Source organism: Lathyrus oleraceus, chromosome 5, assembly GCF_024323335.1.
Source record: "Lathyrus oleraceus cultivar Zhongwan6 chromosome 5, CAAS_Psat_ZW6_1.0, whole genome shotgun sequence".
Classification (NCBI taxonomy): Eukaryota; Viridiplantae; Streptophyta; class Magnoliopsida; order Fabales; family Fabaceae; genus Lathyrus; species Lathyrus oleraceus.
This window is the reverse complement of record NC_066583.1, coordinates 572,919,299-572,940,951: the sequence shown is the minus strand read 5'-3', so window position 1 is coordinate 572,940,951 and position 21,653 is coordinate 572,919,299. Positions and strand designations below refer to the sequence as shown.

General features: G+C 39.2%; 1 protein-coding gene across 1 annotated transcript; it reads left to right on the top strand.

Annotated features, from left to right (window-relative positions):
- Positions 1 to 12,495: 12,495 nt before the first annotated feature.
- On the top strand, positions 12,496 to 13,927 carry LOC127082147 (uncharacterized). Its single transcript, XM_051022370.1, has 2 exons — positions 12,496 to 13,136; positions 13,180 to 13,927. The coding sequence occupies exons 1-2, from the start codon at positions 12,496 to 12,498 to the stop codon at positions 13,925 to 13,927; spliced, it is 1,389 nt and encodes a 462-aa protein (XP_050878327.1).
- The last annotated feature ends 7,726 nt before the right edge of the window (positions 13,928 to 21,653 follow it).

Genomic DNA, 21,653 nt, shown 5'->3' with positions numbered 1-21,653 from the left:
AATGGATCCAATTAAGTATATCTTCGAGAAGCCTGCTTTAACTGGGAGGATTGCCCGTTGGCAGATGTTATTGTCTGAGTATGATATTGAGTATCGAGCTCAGAAAGCTATCAAAGGTAGTATCTTGGCTGACCATCTAGCGCACCAGCCGATTGAAGATCATCAGTCTGTTCAGTATGACTTCCCTGACGAGGAAATTCTGTATTTGAAGATGAAAGATTGCGATGAACCGTGCCACCACATTCTTGGTGACAGAAGCAAATGAGGTTGCCTCTACCCACTTCGTAAAATAATCAATAGAAACAAGAATGAAACGATGTCCATTAGAAGCAGTAGGTTTAATCTCTCCAATCATATCAATGCCCCACATTGCAAAGGGCCAAGGTGTTGTCAATACGTTCAATGGAGCAGGAGGTACATGTACTTTGTCCGCATAGATCTGGCACTTGTGGCAAGTTCTGGAATGATGGTGGCAATCAGCTTCCATGGTAGACCAATAATACCCTGATCTCAGAACCTTCTTGGTCATCGTATGTCCACTAGAATGAGTCCCAAAAATACCGTCGTGTATGTCTTCCATAATCTTTTCTGCTTCCCTTTTATCCACACAGCGCAGCAAAGTCGAATCATGATTACACTTATATAATACTCCATTACTCAAAAAGAATTTAGCGGAGAACTTCCTCAGGAATTTTCTGTCATTGATGGATGCCCCTTCAGGGTATTCCTGAGTTTCTAAATATCTTTTTACTTCGTGGAACCAAGGTTTCTCTTCCACTTTATCAGTATTCAGTTCATAACAATATGCTGGTTCATCTAATCGTGCAATGGTGATCATGGGAGCTTCATTGTCCCATCTGACTCTGAACATAGATGACATGGTAGCTAATGCGTCTGCCAACTGATTCTCTTCTCGTGGAATATGTTCGAATGTAATCTCTTCAAAGTATGGGATTAATGTCAACACCCGCTCTCGATAAGGGATGAGATTCGGATGTTTAGTGTCCCATTCTCCTTTGATCTGACTGATTACTAAGGTTGAGTCTCCGTACACACTCAAAAACTTGATTTTCAGGTCTATAGCAGCCTTGAGTCCCAAAATACATGCTTCATACTCAGCCATATTGTTGGTACAGTCAAAACATAGTCTAGCAGTGAAAGGCGTATGGCAACCCTTGGGAGAAATAATTACAACACCAACACCATTGCCCAACGCATTAGAAGATCCGTCAAAAACCATAGTCCATCGGGATCCTAGTTCGGGTCCTTCATCTGGTCCAGGTTCTTCATAATTAGTAACAAGCATGACATCCTCATCTGGGAACTCAAAATTCATAGATTGGTAATCATCAACTGCTTGATGAGCCAAATGATCAGCTAACACGCTTCCTTTGATCGCTTTCTGAGTAGTATATTGGATATCATACTCTGTTAAAATCATCTGCCATCTTGCTATTCTTCCGGAGAGGGCAGGTTTCTCAAATATATATTTGATCGGATCCATCTTAGAAATCAATAAAGTGGTATGATTCAACATATACTGTCTTAGTCGGCGAGCAGCCCAAGCCAAAGCACATCAAGTTTTCTCGAGCAATGAGTATCTTGTTTCACAGTCGGTAAACTTTTTGCTAAGGTAGTATATGGCATGCTCTTTTCGGCCAGACTCGTCATGTTGTCCCAACACACACCCCATTGAATTTTCTAACACGGTCAAATACATGATTAGAGGTCTTCCTTCAACTGGTGGCATCAGAATTGGAGGTTCTTGGAGATACTTCTTGATTTTGTCAAAAGCTTCTTGACATTCATCATTCCATATCATCTCTTGATTTTTCCTTAGTAATTTGAAAAGGGGTTTGTAGGTAGCAGTCAAATGGGAGACAAATCGGGCAATGTAATTCAAGCATCCCAAGAAACCTCTGACTTCCTTATCTATACGGGGAACCGGCATTTCTTGAATAGCTCTCACCTTAGCCGGGTCAACCTCAATTCCTTTACCACTGAAAATAAAGCCCAAGAGTTTACCGGATCTTACTCCAAAGGTGCATTTGTTCGGGTTCAATCTCAACTTGTACTTCTTCAACCTCTCAAACAGTTTGTATAAATGATCGAGATGTTCTTCTTCAGTATGAGATCTGGCTATCATGTCATCCACATATACCTCTATTTCATGATGGATCATATCATGGAACAAAACCACCATAGCACGCTAGTATGTTGCTCCTGCATTCTTTAAACCGAATGGCATCACTTTGTAACAGAAAGTGCCCCATTGCGTCACAAACGTAGTTTTCTCCATGTCTTCAGGCGGCATCTTAATTTGGTTATAACCTGAGAATCCATCCATGAATGAGAATACCTTGTGTTGAGCGGTCTTATCTACCAGAACATCAATGTGCGGAAGTGGAAAGTCATCTTTGGGACTCGCTTTATTCAAATCTCTGTAATCTACACACATTCGCACCTTACCATCCTTCTTTGGCACTGGTACCACATTAGCAACCCATTGAGGACAAGAAGTAACAGCCAGAAAACCTGCATCGAATTGTTTCATAACCTCGGCTTTGATTTTCTCAGACATTTCAGGACGCATGCGACGAACCTTTTGCTTAACAGGACGACAATCTTCCTTCATTGGCAAACGATGCACCACTATATCAGTATCCAGCCCTGGCATGTCTTCATAAGACCAAGCAAAAATCTTTACATAGTCATGTAACATCCGAATCAATCTTTCTTTGACACTGTTTCCCAAGCCTGCTCCTATTTTGACTTCTTTCTTGTCTACTTCAGTACCCAGATTTACAATTTCAATTGATTCCTCATGCGGCTGTATAGTCTTTTCTTCTTGCAGTAACAGTCTGGCAAGCTCTCCAGGTACTTCACAATCTTCCTCACTTCCATCCTCAGCTTGGTAGATCGGATTTTCAAAGTCATAATGAACAGTAGCAGAATTATTATCAACAGGATCCAGAGTGGATATGGATCTGCAATTTGTTACGTGAGTGTGTGTAAGAAAGCATAGCTTGTTTGAAAGATGACATGAAAGATAAAGAGCGCAATATTTGAATGCAAAAAGTCCATTGATTTATTGAATGTGAATATGCTTATGAAAATGACAAAACCCTTAACAAATTAGCTATTTGTGCCCCGGGCATAGACACAATGCTTTGAGAAGTTCAATTGTAAAAATTAAAAAAAAAATTGCAACACTAAAATAGCAATAACAATTACTCCTGACTAAAGGAAATCGGGATAGTGTCTTCAGCCTTCCAATTATTGAGTCTGTCACCAATCATTGGGAAAATCCAGCTATCCAAGTCGCAATCACTATCAGCATCTTCTACAACATTAATCTGATCTTCGACTACCTTTTCAGAGCTAAATCCCAGGCCAAATCTATCAGACTTGTACGGTACATCGATCAGTTGACCCCATCCAGTACGACCACCATCTTCAACCACGGCTTGAGCGTCTTTCAGAGAAATCATAGCAGGAGGAGCACGGATAACCTTGGGCACACGGGAAGTTTGCTTAAGGACATGACTGGTCGGAGGAACTACTTCAAATGACTGAGAAGGAGTCTCAAAGAATTCACCATCCATCTCGACGTATCTGAAGGTATGCACACTACTGACAATATACTCTTCTTCTCCACACACAGTGACAATCTTACCCTCTATTGGATACCTCAGCTTTTGATGGAGAGACGAAGCTACAGCACTTGCCTCATGAATCCAAGGGCGTCCCAGCAAGCAGGAATAGGCAGGACGAATGTTCATCACGTGAAAGGTAGTGTTGAAGACTTGAGGTCCTATCTTGATAGGGAGAACCACTTCACCATGGACAACGCTCTTCGCACCATCGTAAGCACACACCACAACGTCACTAGGTTTCAGTTCAATGCTTTTACAGTCGAGTTTATCGAGCACAACTTTCGGTAGCACATTCAAAGAAGAGCCATTATCGATCAACACATGAGACAAGGTGATCCCCTTACACTCAATGGAGATATGCAGAGCTTTATTGTGATTCTTTCCTACTGGTGTCAGGTCAGCATCGGAAAAGCCTAGGCCATTGTCAACAGCCAAGTTAGCAACATAATTTTCGAACTGATCGACAGATGTCTCCTGAGGTACATGAGCGGTCTTCAAGAATTTTATCAATGCATTGGCATGAGATTCAGAAGATAACAACAAGGATAACATCGAAATTTTAGACGGAGTATGCCCCAACTGTTCTACCACATCAAAATCACTCTTGCGGATGATTTTCAGCATTTCTTCCATTTCCTGTTTGGCAACATCTTCAGTAATAATTTCGACTGGTGCTCTTGACTGAGAAGGATTGATTACTGGTTCCTTTCCTCGAGCTTCAGAGACGAGAGGCGAGATTTCTGGAGAAAAGATCCTTCCACTTCGAGTAATTTTACTAGTCCCAACAATGTCAACGTCATTAGGATTAGCAGAATTATCATCTTGCTTTATGCCGTGGATGTAAACATCACCTCCATAATTCCACGGAATGGCTTTGCTTGAGGAATACGGTACTGGGCCAGGTGCAGTGATAATTAGGGGAGCTACCTTGGGCTCAGCAGTAATCTTCACAGGCACTCTAGTAGCGGTAATCTTCACTGGAACTTTGGATCTGGAAATCACAGATATTTCTTCAATAGGGTTTTCCACCTTAGGAATCTTTTCAAAGAGAATTGTACGATCATCCATCAGCTGTTGAATACCATTCCTCAACTTTAAGCAACCATTGGGTCGGGGTATATAGAGATCGCAATTTTCAGCACAACCTGGAAATAAACCAGCTTGCAATAAATTCTTCTTGATGATCAGGAGAGGAGATGCTAAGTCAGCTATATTAGAAATGTGAGAATTGTCATCCGCAACATTAACAGTCTTGTCATGATTAGGCATAGGAGCAGTGATGACATTAGGAGTCTCCGGAGGATCAAATTCAATTTCTCTAGCGTCGATCATATCCTGAATCTTATTCTTCAACAACCAACAATCGTTTGTATCATGCCCGGGGCTATCGGAGTGATATGCACACCTGGCATTAGGATTGTAACGAGGAGAAGTAGTGTTGGGATTTGTAGGAGGATCTCTGAGGGTAATTAAATTTGCTTTTAAAATACCCTGCAGTGCTTGTGCTAAAGTCATATTGATCTTCGTAAACTGTCTTCTTGGCCTGTCTTGTCTGTGTTGGAAGTTTTGGGATGGCGGTGCTGCAATCGTAACTACTCCAACAGTATGGTCACGATTTTTCTTGTTATGACCCCTTTGACCGTACACAGCATTTGATTCGTTCCTCCCCTGATAGGACTTTTTGGTGCTTGCAGAGGTAGTCACCTGTATCTTTCCATTTCGAATGCCACTTTCAACACGTTCACCCGTTAATATAAGTTCAGTGAAACCCGATGAGGAACTTCCCAATAGATGGCTGTAGAATGGGCCAGTCAGTGTACCCATGAACATGTCCACTAATTCTCGATCAGTCATAGGGGGTTTGACTCTGCCAGCCAAAAATCTCCACTTTTGAGCATATTCTTTGAAGCTTTCTTTAGATCCCATAGTCATATTTTGCAATTGTAGCCGAGTAGGCGCCAATTCAGAATTATACTGGTAGTGCTTGTAGAAAGCTGTCGCTAAATCAGTCCAGGTGCGGATGTTAGAGCTCTCGAGCTGATAATACCACTCTAACTGTGTTCCAGACAGACTCTCTTGGAAGAAATGGATCCATAGCTTCCTATCAGTGGTATACGGCTGAATCTTTCTCACATAAGCTCTCAGATGCATCTGAGGACAAGACGCACCATCATACTTAGTGAAAGCGGGGACCTTGAATTTGCGGGGAATGACCACATCAGAGACCAGACCTAAGCTTTCGAAATCCAGACCGGGCGCCTTCTGACCCTCCATAGCTAGCATGCGTTCTTCCAGCAATTTATACTTGTCATCTTTTGGAGAGTACTGTTCGTTTTCATAATCTTCATCGTCGTCCTCAGGGTTGAAGGGATCAGCGTTCTCGTCTTTCGAATCATTTTCTGTTTCCTCTTCTTGATCCTTTGGAATTCTAATCTTGACTCCTGCGGCCTGTCCTTTAAGCCTTCTTCCCGGGTTGATGTAACTCACAGCTTTCTTGTCTTTCTTCTTCTCGAGCAAGAGAGCCTTCAGCTCCTCCTGCCCCTTGGATAAGTTCAAGATCATCTCCTGGAATTGAACATTCTGAGCCTGGAGATCTTTGACAGTTTGTTCGAGAGCCATCTGTTCTGTTTAGAAGGAAGACCGTGAGAACATTGATCCTTTAGAATACCTGTTATGCAATGTTATGTTATGCTATGCAATGTATGAAATGTTTTCAAGGACTTTTGGAATTTAACTTTGCGTAAACCACCAAAAAGAGGGAAACTTGTATTAATAATTTCTTTAATCAATGTTCATCACAACAAAAAAACAATAAAATACAATGAAAGTTCAAGTCTCCCAGGGGCGGCTTCTTTTTGGGCGGAGATATGCATTGAGTCTCCGTTCCTCATTAAGCTGGCTAGTAAGTTCTAACACTTTCTTCCTTTCAGCACAGAACTGAGCTTCAAAAGTATCCCTTTCCTCTCTCAACTGGATCCAGGATCTCTTCAATTCTTCAACATTGGTAGGCATATCTGGATAAGGAATGATCTGAGGGGCACCTCCTTCAACTTTAGGTTCGACAATCAGAGGTCCGATTGCAAGATATGGCATGGTAAGCTCACGAGCTCTAGCGCGTACCCATATGAGATAAGGCTCCATAGGAATAGAGTTTTTCTGTCCTAAAGTACTTCTTTTCACCATGGCCCAAGCTCGTACAAACCTTTGGCGGAGACCTTGGGGATCGTTGTCATAGTCAAACACAGTGCCTTGAATAATTATTTCATGTGGACCATCTCTTCGGGCATAACCAAACTGAGGTAGGGCTAAAGCTGGGTTATAAGTAATACCCCCTCTTATCCCCAGGAGTGGTACGTTAGAGAATTCTCCGCAACGGTCAATGATGATAACATTTTCTTTGGGTTGAGGACACCAATGGATGTCTGAATGTGAGAGCGACATTATCCTTTGCGACCATTTCAAGTTTTGCTCATTCTTCAAGACTGATTGAGGGAGGTGCGAAATAAACCACCTAGATAATAAAGGTACGCAGCACATGAGAGTCCCTTGCCTTTTCATAGTACGAGTGTGAAGGGAATGCAAAATGTCTCCAAGCAAGGTAGGCACAGGGTTATGAGTGAGAAATATCTTAATAGCATTCATGTCTATGAATTGATCCGGATTAGGAAATAGCACCAAACCATAGATTAGTAGGGCTAAAACATCTTCGAAAGCATGGACATTCATAACTTTTAGGAATTCTCGGGCCTTATTTATCAGAAATTTGGCAAGTAAACCCTTAACTCCACTTCTTGTTACCCAATTAGTTTCAATGTCGGACTTTGTCATGTGTAAAGCTGCGGCAACTTTTTCGGACTTCAGACTCTTTTCTAAACCACTGAAAGGTGTTTGATCAAGGATATGTATCCCAAGCAGCCTGGAAAATTCTTCTAATGTGGGTACCAACTGATAATCCGGGAAGGTGAAGCAATGATGTTTAGGATCGAAGAATTGGAATAGAACTCTCATCATATCTTCCTTGAAACCGGTGGTAACTAAACTGAGGAGAGAACCATGTTTCTTGATGAACTGAGCATGATCGGGAAGCTCTGACACTAAATTCTTGAGTTGAGGAGAGATCGCTACAAGATTGATCCGGATGGTCTTCCTGGAAGCCATAGCCTGTTTAACAGAGCAAAGTTGAATCCCTAAGTCCTTGAAATGGTTAGTACAATGTCATGATGTTATGATGTCATGATGTTATGATGTTATGATGTTATGATGTTAAGTAAATAACAAGCACAAACAGGTCACACAACAATCATTCCTAAATTTTAAGGCTTGCATGAGTTCCATAGGTAAGTACCCTCCCCACTGAAGTTTGGTTGGTTCAACCTGTCCTAGAATAGTAACCGGGTTCTAGAAGGATCTCCAATCATTGACCTTTCTTTAAGTCCACTTCAGTGCAACACCAAGTGGTTGACCAAAATTTCCCTAAAGTCCAATCTCAAGGAGTGTAGTATCGAGTCTCAACCAACCCCAGTCGGAACCGAAGTCAGTTATCTCACTACTTTCTAATGGCTAGGATGAGTCAATTAGGGTTCTAAAGGTCTGGTTAACGCTTTGATGACACCACGCGGAAGCCAAATTTTCCCTCAAGTAAACATGAGGAACATCAGGACATCCAAAGTGTCACATTAACCGTAGCCATCATTTTAACCATTCCAGTATATGCCGGATAGTCGCGATGATCTCTTGCTTCTTACCTAAGGTACACTAGATCCGGGTATAGGATCTTTCACTCAAGCATAAAATACCCAAGCAATCCCTTAAAAGTAAATCAGACAATTCAAATAAGTGATCTTGTTTTTTAAGGCAACCTCTCTTTTTAAGACTCCCAAGCAGAGTCGCCAGTTCTGTCATACGATGAACTAACTTGGTGTTCTTACTTTGGAAAGCAAATGTCGCGGATAGCAAGAGTCGCCACCGGCTTTTCTTTTATCCAATAAGGAAGGGCGGAAAAGAACAGGAAAGACCTTGATTAGATTTTGGGTTCGGGAGGTACATTATACAAAGGGAAGGTGTTAGCACCCTTTGTATCCATGGTTATCCATGGGCTCTTAATTGCTTGATCACTTATGTTTTTCTTGTCTGAAAAAAGTGTTTGAGAACTGTTTAGAAAATGTTTTGAAAAGAGAGTTTAACTTTGTAATGATTCTTGTACGAATGTATACAAAGTATTTACCTCGTTTAATTTTGAAAGTTGTTTAGAAAAATATAACTTGGCAATGATTCTAGTACGAGTGTGTACCAAGTGGTGATTTTCTAATAGATGTTTTGCAAAATGTGAGGTGTGAAAAGTATTGTAAGTTGTGAGTCAGCATTTAAGAGTTGTACCTAACCAAGGTTTTTATAGGTATTTCCTATCCTTAGGAGGGTAAGACTGTCCTTACTATTGAGAAATAAGTAGTCTTATCCTTTGGATGTAAAGGGACATCGTAGGGTCATCGATTGGTCATTGGAGGCCACATTTGTAAGCATACCTTAGCATTCGAAGGGACAATCATCATTAACTCGTAGGCTACAACGAAGGGTCATCGAGGGACAAAATCATATATTCGCAGGCGACATTCGAGGGACTATGATTTATCTTATAGGGACATGATGATTTAACCGAAGGGTCTTTGCTAAGTGTATCCCCACATTCGCGGGACATGTCCGTACCGTAAGGAAATAAAGAGATGGCTAAGATCATATATTCAAAGGCAACAATTTATAATCAGTTACGTAATTTGGATGAATCTCCACAAGGGTATCCCACAAATAAAATGGAATACCTTGCAAGCTACCTTCTCCGGGAGTATGTGAGCCCTCACAAAATTCAGCAAACAGGTCAGAATACCAAATGGGGTGCGGTCAATAGTTGCACCGAACAAAGGAATCGCAGCAGTAATAATGTCAGGCAAATAATACACAGCTATGATAGAACATGTCAGATAAGCACAGAACAGAACCAAAAAAAAAACAGCGACTGTCATGTTCGCTACTGCCTCGCCTAGCGAAGGCTTGGCGAACACTCGCTACATGTTCGCTTAGCGATGTGCTAGCGAACGGCTGCGGGTTTTGATTTTAATAACAGTACGATTTCAGCAAGCTCCAAACCCTATGGCATCCATTACAGAAATTACATGGTTAAACATTCAAGACATCCATGCATACTTAGATCCACATGCAAAACCTAAGATATATTTATAAATTCAATCATTATGTCACATGTAAATTGGGAGCATAAAGCGGTAGTGGTAGTGCAAACCTGTTTGCAATTGAATTGCAACGTTGAATTGGCAGATCAATCTTAGGGTTGGTGCCGGATTGAGTCGGGCGGAGGTAACCTTTGTGCAGATGAGTTTCCTTCAGGGTTTCCTTTAGGGTTGCTCTGAATTCTCTTGGTTAACCTCCAGGGTTTGCTGTCTGTGTGGGTTTGTGTTTCTCTGCTAGGGTTTCTGTCCGTCTGCCCCCTCTCCCCTTTTCTGAATGAGGTCTTGGTATTTATAATGGTTTTTTTGTGACCTGATGGGCTCAGAATGAAGCCCAAAATTTCTGGTATTCACAAGCTTCGCTAGGCGAAAGATTTTGCTCGCCTAGCGGGCAAGCCAGTTTAAGTCATTTTCTGGATTTGGCCACCTGTGTGATGGGTCTTTGTTCCTTTAAGATCAATGTCTTGAAAAATGAGTTGGAGTGCCTTGAAAAATGTCTCTTAAGATTAACGGGCAAATTTTGGGGTATGACAGGAACAAAGTGGGTGTACAAGAATAAATCTGATGAAAAATGTGTCGTTACTAGGAATAAAGCAAGGTTAGTAGCTCAAGGATACACTTAAGTTGAAGGAGTTGACTTTGATGAAACATTTGCACCTGTAGCTTGCCTGGAGTCAATTAGATTATTGCCAGGAGTGACATGTATTATGAAGTTTAAACTGTTCCAAGTGGATGTGAAAAGTGCCTTCTTAAATGGCTACTTGAATGAGGAAGTATATGTTGAACAACCAAAGGGATTCACTAATCCAAATCTTCCAAAGCATGTGTATAAGTTGGGGAAAACTCTTTATGGGTTGAAACAAGCTCCTAGAGCTTGGTATGCGAGACTCACAATGTTTCTCATTGACGATGGATACACAAAGGGAGGCATTAATAAGACTTTATTTGTCAAAGATGGAGGAGGAAAGCTCATGATTTCTCAGATCTATGTGGATGATATTGTGTTTGGTGGGATGTCAAGTAAGATGGTTCAACATTTTGCCAAACAAATGCAGTCTGAATTTGAGATGAGTCTTGTTGGAGAACTAACTTATTTTCTTGGCCTGCAAGTCAAGTAGATGGAAGATTATATCTTTCTATCTCAAAGTAAATATGCCAAGAATATAGTTAAGAAGTTTGGCATGGAGAATGCAAGCCACAAGAGGAAACCTGCTCCTACTCATCTGAAGTTGTCTAAAGATGAAAATGGTGTCAGTGTGGATCAAAGTCTCTACAGAAGCATGGTAGAGAGTCTGCTATATCTCACAACAAGTAGACCTGACATTGCTTTTGCTGTATGTGTATGTGCTAGATATCAAGCTGAACCAAAGGTGAGCCATATAAACCAACTAAAAAGGATCCTGAAATATGTCAATGGAACTTGTGACTATGGGATGTTATACACTCATGGATCTGATTCTGTGTTGTCTGGCTATTGTGATGCTGATTGGGCTGGAAGTGCTGATGATAGGAAAAGCACATCAGGAGGATGTTTCTTCTTGGGGAACAATCTAATATCATGGTTTAGTAAGAAGCAAAATTGTGTTTCTCTGTCTACCGCTGAAGCTGAATACATAGCAATTGGAAGTAGTTGTTCTCAACTGGTGTGGATGAAACAAATGCTGATTGAATACAATGTCACACAAGATGTCATGACATTGTACTATGACAACCTGAGTTCTATAAACATCTCAAAGAACCCTATTCAGCACAACAAGACTAAACATATTGATATCCGTCACCATTTTATTAGAGAACTTGTGGAGGATAAGATTGTAGCCTTAAAGCATGTTGCTACTGAGATGCAGTTAGCTAATATTTTTACAAAGGCCTTGGATGCAAATCAATTTGAACTCCTGAGAGGGAGATTAGGGATTTGCATTTATGAATTTTTTTAGCAATTAATATGGAGTGGAAAAAGTACTCAAATTATAGTCTATTTTCCTAAAATAAAGTGCCCCCATTATGGTAAATCATTACCTTGTATTGGAAATACCATCTATTTCATCTTCACACGCTACCCCCATAACTCCATTACCTACTCCAACTATTCCATCTTCCTTTTCCTTCTCCACAAACCTCTGCTAGGGCAACCTTACTTTTTCCAGAAAAACTCCAAAATGTCACAACATCAAGATACATCTGCTTCTAAAAATACTAAGTCTAATCCAAAATTTAGTGTTCCTCCCATGGGCGTCCCTGATGATGAGATTCTGGATGTTGCTCCTCTCTCTGTTATTCCCGCCGCGGACATTGATTTGAACCAACCCATCTCCATTGATGCCTCTGCTTATGCATGTTCCAATCAAGGTAATCCCTCTAGTATTCCATCTGGTTCAACTCCTATCACTAAGTATAAGGAAGGAACACACTATACTGATCGTGTTATAAGAGACATAGTTACTAGAATTCTCAATGAAGGCCACTCTGTGAAGGGGGTTTCTACTCCCCTTGCTCAAATGTATCCCCCTCATGAGGTTGAACAACCTAGTGGTAAGGGTGATGATTCCTCCAGTTCTTAAAAGGCCTTGGCTGCTGAAGGGTTACGCTCTCTAGGGCAAATCATGTCTGACAAAGGGAAATCTGTGGCCTCTAACACGGCTAATGCTCCCCACTCTGATAAGCATGATGATGCAAATGTTGTGATTGATCTAGAGGATGGTAGCTCTGATGATCAAGAGGAAAGCTTAATTCATCACATAAAGCCAAGTGTGGCTAAACGAATGAAGGCTCGCAAAGGAAAATCTGTGGCTGAACTTATGTCAGCTAGAGAAGCTAAGAAGACTGCTGTCATTGGTCCCTCCAAACCATGGAGCAAGGTTGAAATAAAGAAGAGGAAGGTCAAAGATGATTCTGAGCCTGAAGAGGATGTTGAGGAAGATGTCCCTAACATCTCGCCTGCGAAGAAAACTACTGTTAGGAAGTCTCCTGTTAAAGTACCTGCTGTTCATTTGGATAACATCTCCTTCAATCTTGAGGATGGAGCTGCTAAGTGGAAATTTGTGATTCAGAGAAGGGTAGCTATGGAAAGGGAATTGAGAAAAGATGTTGCTGATGTCAAGGAGGTCATGGACCTGATACAAGTTGCTAGGCTTTTGAAGACTGTTGCTGGGTTCTCTCAATGCTACGAAGGTTTAGTCAAGGAATTTATTGTTAATATTCCTGAGGATATTTCTGATAAGAACAGCAGGGAGTTCTGCAAGGTGTATAACATTCTCTCCTACTGTTATTAATAATTTTCTAGGCAGATATAATGAGGGTGTAGGAGAATTAGAGGTTACAGACAATCAGGTTTGTAGGGAGATTATAGCTAAGCAGGTGAAAGTTTGGCCTTTTAAAAAGCATCTTCCTGTTGGGAAGTTGACTATCAAGTATGCTATCCTGCATAAAATAGGAGCTGCTAACTGGGTCCCTACCAACCATATCTCCACCATTACTAATACTCTTGGGAGGTTTATTTTTGTTGTTGGGACAAAAGTGAAATTTGACTATGATAGATATATGTTTGATCAAATCATCAAGCATGCAACTACTAATGCAGTTAAGCTGCCAATTGCTTTTCCCTCTATGATCTATGGAATTATCTTGAATCAACATCCTGGTATTCTATGCTCAAATGATTTACCTAGTAGGAGAAAACCAGCTCTGTCTGTGCACTACAAACTCTTTGAAGCCAGTCATGTCGAGGATATTATCATGACATCTGCCATGAGGAGGCCAATCTCAAAAGTTGGAGCAATTGCTGAGCTTAAGGAGACATGCAAAGAGCTGGGTGAAGGGATTAGGGTAACCACAGCTAGAAAACAATCTTTGGAAGCCTTGATTGAAAGCTTGGAGCAGGCTGAGGGTGAAAATGTTGAACATGCTAATGTCAGCCATGAAGAAGAAGTTGAAGCCCGCACCTCTAGTGAGAGGTCTGCTAACAATGATGATGCGTGTGGCAATTCTGCTTCTAGTGCTGCTGAAGAGGCTGCAAACTCAAGCTCTACTGAGTAGCTCTGTTGGCTTTAGTCCCTCTTGTTTTGATGGTTTTCTTGGTTTTTTGGTGGATTTCTTTGTGTGTTTTTTTGGTTTGTTTCTCAGAATTCTTACAGTTGTGTATGTACTTGGTGATGTAACTCTTTAACTTCTAGTATTTCTGTTAATGACTAGATAGACATTTATTTTGTCTCTTTGGTCTCTTTTGGCTAAAAAGGGGGAGAAGTAGTTGTAGATGTAGTTGGGTAACTTAGCTTAGCTCTGTAGTATTATTGTTGCTCTGCTTGTCTGATACAGGGGGAGAATTCTGGTGTTTATTTGTTTGGTACAAGGGGAGAATTCTCTGTGTTCTGTTTGTATGAAGCAGTGTGGTTGTTGCTTGTTATGGACTGTCTTAAAGGGGAGTTGTTGTGTTATGGGAAGTTGCATGGACTTGAGGGAGAGTACAAGCACTTGTGTGTCCTGATGTTTGCTAGTTGGTTCTTACTAGTATTGTATGTGCAAGTGCTTATGTGTTTACTAGTTGTTATTTTTGCTAGTGATGTGTGTATGTTTTCTTCTGCTGCTGAACTGATGCTCTGATTGATTTCTTGTGAACGTGTGATCTGTTGTTTGTTTTAGCCAAAATTTGCCAAAGGGGGAGTTTGTTGGTTCTATGAATTGGCATCAATTTTGGTAAAACTTAGTGTTATCATAAGATGTCACGCTTATAGTCTTGACATGTGATATCAACTTTCTGCAAATTGTTTGATATGGTTGTGCGGGATTTATTCAAGATGTTAGACCCGATGTTACGACATGTGCATACAGAACATTCAGTCTGAATGTTATGTATTTTGTTATTGCGCTTTTCATGCAAGTATTTGTGTGCTTATATGGATATTGCATGCATTATTCAAGGAGTAGTTCTATTTAAAGCCATAATATTCTGTTTCCCGAAAAGGAATGATTCACTGCTATTTCTTAGGGAATATGCAATAAATAGAATTAGGGTTTCATGCTGCCCAGACCCATTTAGAAAGATTCTATTTAAAGACTATGTAAACCCTGTTTTATATATAGAAAACACGAACGGTGAAGTGAGTGAGTATTAGGGTTTTAGTCTTGTGTGCGTTTGTGAATAGTGAGCCATTCATCCATCTTGTTGATGTGTGAATTGGACTGAGTTTTTGAGTTGTAATTTGTCCACTCTAAGCTTTGAAGTACAAGTGTATTTGTTTACTTGATTGAAGCTTTTAAGCAAGATCAAGTGTGTGTCCTTGAAGTGTGTCTTCTTTCTTTTTGGTATTTGTTCTAGTATCACTGTTGTGATTGGGGGGGGGGGGGTGAGTAGGGTCTCATGTCTTAAAGTTCTTAGATAGAAATCACACAGGTAGAGATTAGGTGAAAAGACTCTAACTTGAAGTTGTTTGCTGAGAGTCTTTGAACTAATTTTGTTTAGTGGATTTCCTTCCTGGCTTGGTAGCCCCCAGACGTAGGTGTGTTTGCACCGAACCGGGTTAACAATTGCTTGTGTCATTTTTCAATTGTTTCCTAGTTTTTATTCTGTTCATATTTCACTTGTTGTTCAAATATTAGTGTCATGACATTACCTTCGACATCTCATATCTGATACCAGAATTTCAGTTTTCACCTTATCAACACCTAAGTTCCATTGATATTGACAATACTTGATTGGATCAACCAAGAATCAAAGGGTTTGTTGTGAGTCACGAGCATGGAGTCAGGTTAAGAACCATCCTAAAGGAGTGTACTAAGGATAAAAACCTGTAGATCATGTTCTAAAAAGTTCCCAGAGTCTTAATTCCATCTATCAGATATTATAGGTTAGGCTGACTGACTCATCAACCCATAATATTTTCAAGAGAAACTCGTCTGAGTATAGTATCGCGTAACAACTATTGTCAATTCTACACCTGAACAGTCTATGCACTACGTCCTAAATAGGCCAAGTTAGGTTAAATGTTCTATGGTCCTTAGCTTCTCGGACCCCAAATCAGAGAAAGTAATGCCTAACCACAAATGACTTGTGTGACATCAATAGCTCCAAAAGTGTCTCCACTGAGTAGATGGGTCTCAAGCCAACTTGTTAAGGACTACTCCATACAAGTTGAACATGACTATACCATCCTCCTATCTTAATTGCACTCAAGCTCAGGTTAGAACTTATATCACCACTCAGAGATCACCAAGCACAACAAGCAGATTATATCACACAAAACAAGTACACAAACAATCAAATATACAATTATATACAAATAAAAAAGTAGGCCAAACCCACTGAGGACTACTCCCCAGCAGAGTCGCAACTTAATTTCTGTAGCGGTAAATTCATTACCATCAAGCTATGGATAAGCTTAACGTCAATAAAATCAGAGTAGCCATCGCGCTTTTATTGTTTCCAAAGGAAAAGGGAAAAGTACGAACAAAACCCAAAGATAAGAAGTTTTTAAATCAAAACTAATAAAATGCCAGAGATTACAGGTAAGTGGGTTGGTTACACTGAGGGAAGGTGTTAGCACCCAAAGTGTCCTAGGTACTCCTAGGGAGCCCTTTTTTATGTGTGTATGTGTTTTTGGTATAAAAGATGTTTGTAACAAATAGAGTGTGGGGATGAGAAAAGAATTCATTAATTATATTTTTGTGTTTGACAAGACCTTCTGACTTATACCTACGTACCAACATAAAAATGAGGGATCAAAACCTCTTAGTTCGTGGTATCAATTTCAGAATGAGGGATTGGTTTTAATCAAAGGTTAAGTTTAAAATATGCCCAAAAGTTTGAATGAGTGTTAGTTCTTTTTGTATTTTTAAATTTTAAGCCAATATGATTAGATTCATTTATAAGTTTGATTTAAGAAAAGAGTTTAAAAATGCAATGGCATAAGGCCAAAGTTTCTAACTTGAAATAAGGTCTAAGTTTTGAAATCACAAGGAAAGAAGGTTTTTGAAAAGGCGGAGAAATTTTGAAATTTAAGAAGTGGGAGACGATGAAGAGACTAATCCTAAGCATAAAATTAAAAGTTAAGAGTTAAAAAGATTTGACCAGTGGGATGCAATCCAACAAACAAGAATGTCATATAGAAAACCCACTTTCGCTTTGGATTTTTGAATCAAGCAATAATCAGCGAGCAATTAGCAATATGAAGAGCAAGGCATCAAATAAAGATGGCCATATCCAAGCAAGTAAATCCATAGCTAACAATCTTCTTTATCTTCTCATGTGTCATATGAAATACTCCTTGACTTTGCTCAAAATAAGGCATTAGACACAAGATCAAAATAACAGTTGCCTTAAGACCAATGTAGTAGATGAGTTCTAGTAGGTCCCAATACTTGCATTAGATGAAAATCCAAATCATAATAACTTGGTCTCAGAAATGTTGGCATTGGCCAAGTCCCTTTTGCATATGGAATGTTGCCTAATTCTATGTCCAAAAGCTCAGATCAAAACCAACAGTCCACATAAACATTTTTTTAGGTTTTTTGTTGTTGTTTATTAAGTATTTTAAGGTCCTAAGACCACAAACACAAACAAAATACACAATAAATATATACAATCACAATATATGACTCAAATGAGCAAAGTGAAAATGACATAAACATAAACAAAGTAAATGCTATATAAATGACAAATGAATGGTAAATGACTTGAATTTAAATTGCATAAAGTAAATGACTTGAAAATAAAAGCAGTATTAATACAAGTTAGTCAAATGTTAGTTGGTTATATGTTAGTAATGTTTTGCTTTTCAATTGATTAAGTCATTCTTGGGAGAACACTCAACCATCTATTCACAAGCATGGATCCTTGAACCAAGACATCTTCCAAAGGAAGGAAAAAATTCCAAGTTTCCATACAATACCATGAAAGATGGGAGACTTACAATTTCACATACTAGAATGTTATGCCTTTAGGGTCAAATTTAGCTCTATGTTAAGCAATCGTAATTGGACTTATGTAGAAGTCAGAACTATCTGAGGTCGGGCAATACAAATTTAGGTCCTAATGCATGTTAGAGATTTGGTATAATGGACCAAACTCCTAAAACATACCACACACTAAAAGAAGAAGATCAAAGGATGAACCTATCTCATCCATACTTGATGAACCAATTAGCCTTAGGATGTTGAGATTTCATTGGTCAATGAAAGGGATGGAAAAGAATGGGATTGAAGATGAAGAGGGAGGGGAGATGAGAGAAACACAAATTGGTCATGGGAGGAATTTTATCAAATTAAAATCGTTCATTCATTTTGGGAGATGAAATGTACATTTCGTCAATCCCCTAAATCCAATGATTTTAACTTAACAAAAGTCAAATTAATCTTGAACAAGGCCCAAACACATGGTCAAACATCACAAGTCAATAAAAAATGGTTCAACATAATTTCTATGTAATTAAACAATTAAAAATCAAATAAAAATGCATTTAAATTAAATTTAGTTAGTCAAAACCTAAAACCTCTTCAAAACACCAAATAAATAGCCAAGAGATTTATCCTAGGCCAAATAAGGTCAAAGGACCTTAGACAAAAAATTTCATGATTTTTGAAAAGTCAGAAGTATTTTTAAACAATTAAAAATATGCACAAAAACAATTAATTCATGAAAAATATCAAAATTAATTCAAAAATAATTTTAATTCATAAAATGAAAGAGGAAAATATTTAAAGATTTTTGGTGAAAGTCCCATATTTTTTGGATTAAAAATGAAATTAATATGAATTAATCAAAATAAATGGATTAAACATAAAATCAGAAATTAAAACAAAATTCAAAAAAACAAGGGCCATCAGATCTCCCTCATTAATTGAGGTGGCAGATCAGATGGCCACACGCGTGCGTTCCACCATACTCCTTGGTCAATGCGTTGTACGGGTGGTAATCACAATGAACGCTTGAGATTAAAACATTTGAATAAGATCATATGGCTTGGACTTTGCCAACGCACCACCAGAGTCCAAGCTCTGGTCATCTTCTCCGATGATCACCACCGGTCTAGTTCAAGCTCAACTTCATGAAAAATGAAAAGTGAATACACTAATTTGAAGGAAAAATGCTCAGGAGCACAAATCTGGCCTCAATTTTCTCTAATTCCAAATATATAAAATGATACAGGGATTTGAATTTTGAGGATCATGAATTGAGTTGCTTAGATTTAACCTCAAAGTAACTCAATCTTCTGGCCTACATTAGTAGGACTTCAGCCAACAAAAAATCACAAAGAATAGTGAAGAATTAAGGGAGAATCGAAGAGATGAAAATTCTGAAAATTACCTTTGAGGGAGCTTCAACCTTGCTCGATCTTGATTCCAATTGTGCTTGGTTTTATTTCAGAAGCTTGTAGGAAGTGATTGAGATCAGAAAATGGCCTGGACTTTAGGAGTTTCAATCTCAAAATAGAATGAGATTTGAAGCTCGATTTTCAAATAAAAACCTTCAAGATTATCCTTTAATGGTGAGGGTTTGGATTGCAGGTTCAAAGCTTGGGTATGAGGTCCTTAATTTTGAACAATGAGGGTTGTATTTATAGCCAAAGAGATTCATTTCCACACACTTCCAAAAATTGCCAATTTTAGTAATTCACTTTGCATGCTTGCATGGGCGTGTGATAGGCCCATCAAGTGATGTATTCAGGTCCAAAAATGAGTGAGAGTCATACTGAAATCATGTCATATGGTCATGCACTTGTGTTTGAAGTATGGAAGTGAAAATCATCCAAATGGTACCTCACATTGCACCCATGCGAAAATCCTTCATTATTTGGCCAAATGAGTTGATCCTGGACTTTTTGGACAGGTGAGATCAAGGGGAGAAACTTTCATGTTGAACAAATTTTCATTTGAAGCTTGGATCATGATGCATTTTAAGGTGGAAGTTTGGGAAATTAAACATGTTTGAAAATTTTCTAAGTACCAAGTCAAATGTTCACTTCTTCCACCTTGAATAACCTTTGCTATGGAATTCAAATGGAAAATTTTCCTTCCTAAAAGTTGTATATATTTAAAAATTATTCAATTTGGTCACAAATTTGACCTCATTTGGATTTGGCATGAAAGAGTTATGCATTTTAGAAGTTGAGGAAAATCACTTGTTCAATGGTATTGGCCCAAAATAACTGATAATGTTTCCTCTTTGCACATGCATTTTCAAGTTGAATTTGAACTTACTCCAAACATAAAGGTTTAATTATACATATTTAATTTGATCATGGAATTTGAATTGCTTTCATATCATGAAAATTGAGCAAGTTATGATCTTGGGAAGTTGACCTCCAAATTAGGGTTCAGACAAAATGACCTATAATCGTTCACCATAAAAAATGACTTTCCAAGAAAAAATAGCTCCTGACTTCAGCATGAAAGTTGTTTGGAATGTAATTTTTAGTAAATTTGATCTTGGAAGCATTTTCATATGACAAAAATTGTAGGAGATAGGGTCTAGGGAACCCCAGTTTTGACCAATTGACTTTTTCTGGTCAACCACCATGAATCACCTTGGTAGCTTGATATTCTCTTGACTTTTGGGACTCATGGAGGATCATATAAGCATAATATGAAGTATCCCTTGAAATATTTGATCAATTTATGAAGAAACTTGTTGAAGAAGTCACACAAGATACCCAGATGAATTAGGGTTTCCAAAGCAAACAAACTTCAAACTCTTGATGAATTTTTGATCAAAATGATATGTGAAGACCATAGGGATCCATATATGATGCCTATAATAAATGTGAACTATTTCTTGAATGAGGTCCTTTGCATTAAGGGTCTTAAACCCTAGATATGAGTTTGATAGAGCATGGGTGAGCATACACACTACCTACAAAAGCAACAAACGATACATTGACATATTTTTGGTATTTTGGTTAGTAAATAATGAAAAAAAAAGTATGATACAATCAAAAGTGCTTGGTGATCTCTCCCAATGCAAACCCAATGAATGATGGGTAAGAAGGATGTCAAGGTGTGATCCTAAAGCTAATGCATATGATGAGATAGCATGAGGGATCTTAGGGTCAAAATTGGGGTCTTACACACTGAGTTGGCTACATTAGAACCATTACCTCACCGCATTATAAATTTAAAGTTTTTAGAAGATATGTGATTATGCAGAGTGAGGAAAGAGGGCGGTTTTAACCTCATTGTTCATAATGTAGCTATCCAAAGTGTAGTTTTACCTTGCTCTCGACGTACATATGTGCGCCTTGAGAGAAATTGGATTGATGATCTGTAAGCTCCACCTTTTAACGGCCCGTTGCCACCCAATATACCTTTTGAAGAAGGTGATGGGACCGATGATGAGTATGAGCAGAGAGACCAATCTCCCATTCCGACCATGCCTTCACCCCATGCATCACCTGCACACACTACACCATCTTTTACTCGCCCTTCTGCAGGTACATCCTCTGGATTCCATATTACTAAAGAAATGTGGCAAGAGCTATAAGCTCGAGAAGAAAGGCAGGATGTCTTATTATCTGTCATGAATCAACAGCTGAAGGACAACATGGACTTCATGCGTGAATCACAACGACAAACTGATAATTCACTTTGCATCATCATGGAATCCCAGCAAGCCCTCATCTCTAACCAGAAGCGTCAACAAGCGAACTTTCAGAGGCACCTAACCCTGATGGAATCCACTCAAGGCTTCATACTGGGTAACCTTCGACAACTGCAGGAATCTGATGCCTTATTATTGGCTAGATTTTATCGCCTAGAGGTTTCAAGAGAGGAT

Bases quoted from the DNA above. Each gene is read 5' to 3' on its own strand.
- LOC127082147 (XM_051022370.1), top strand. From the start codon at position 12,496: ATGTCTGACAAAGGGAAATCTGTGGCCTCTAACACGGCTAATGCTCCC. The intron at 13,137-13,179 runs GTATAACATTCT...TTTTCTAGGCAG, and splicing joins AGCAGGGAGTTCTGCAAGGT to ATATAATGAGGGTGTAGGAG.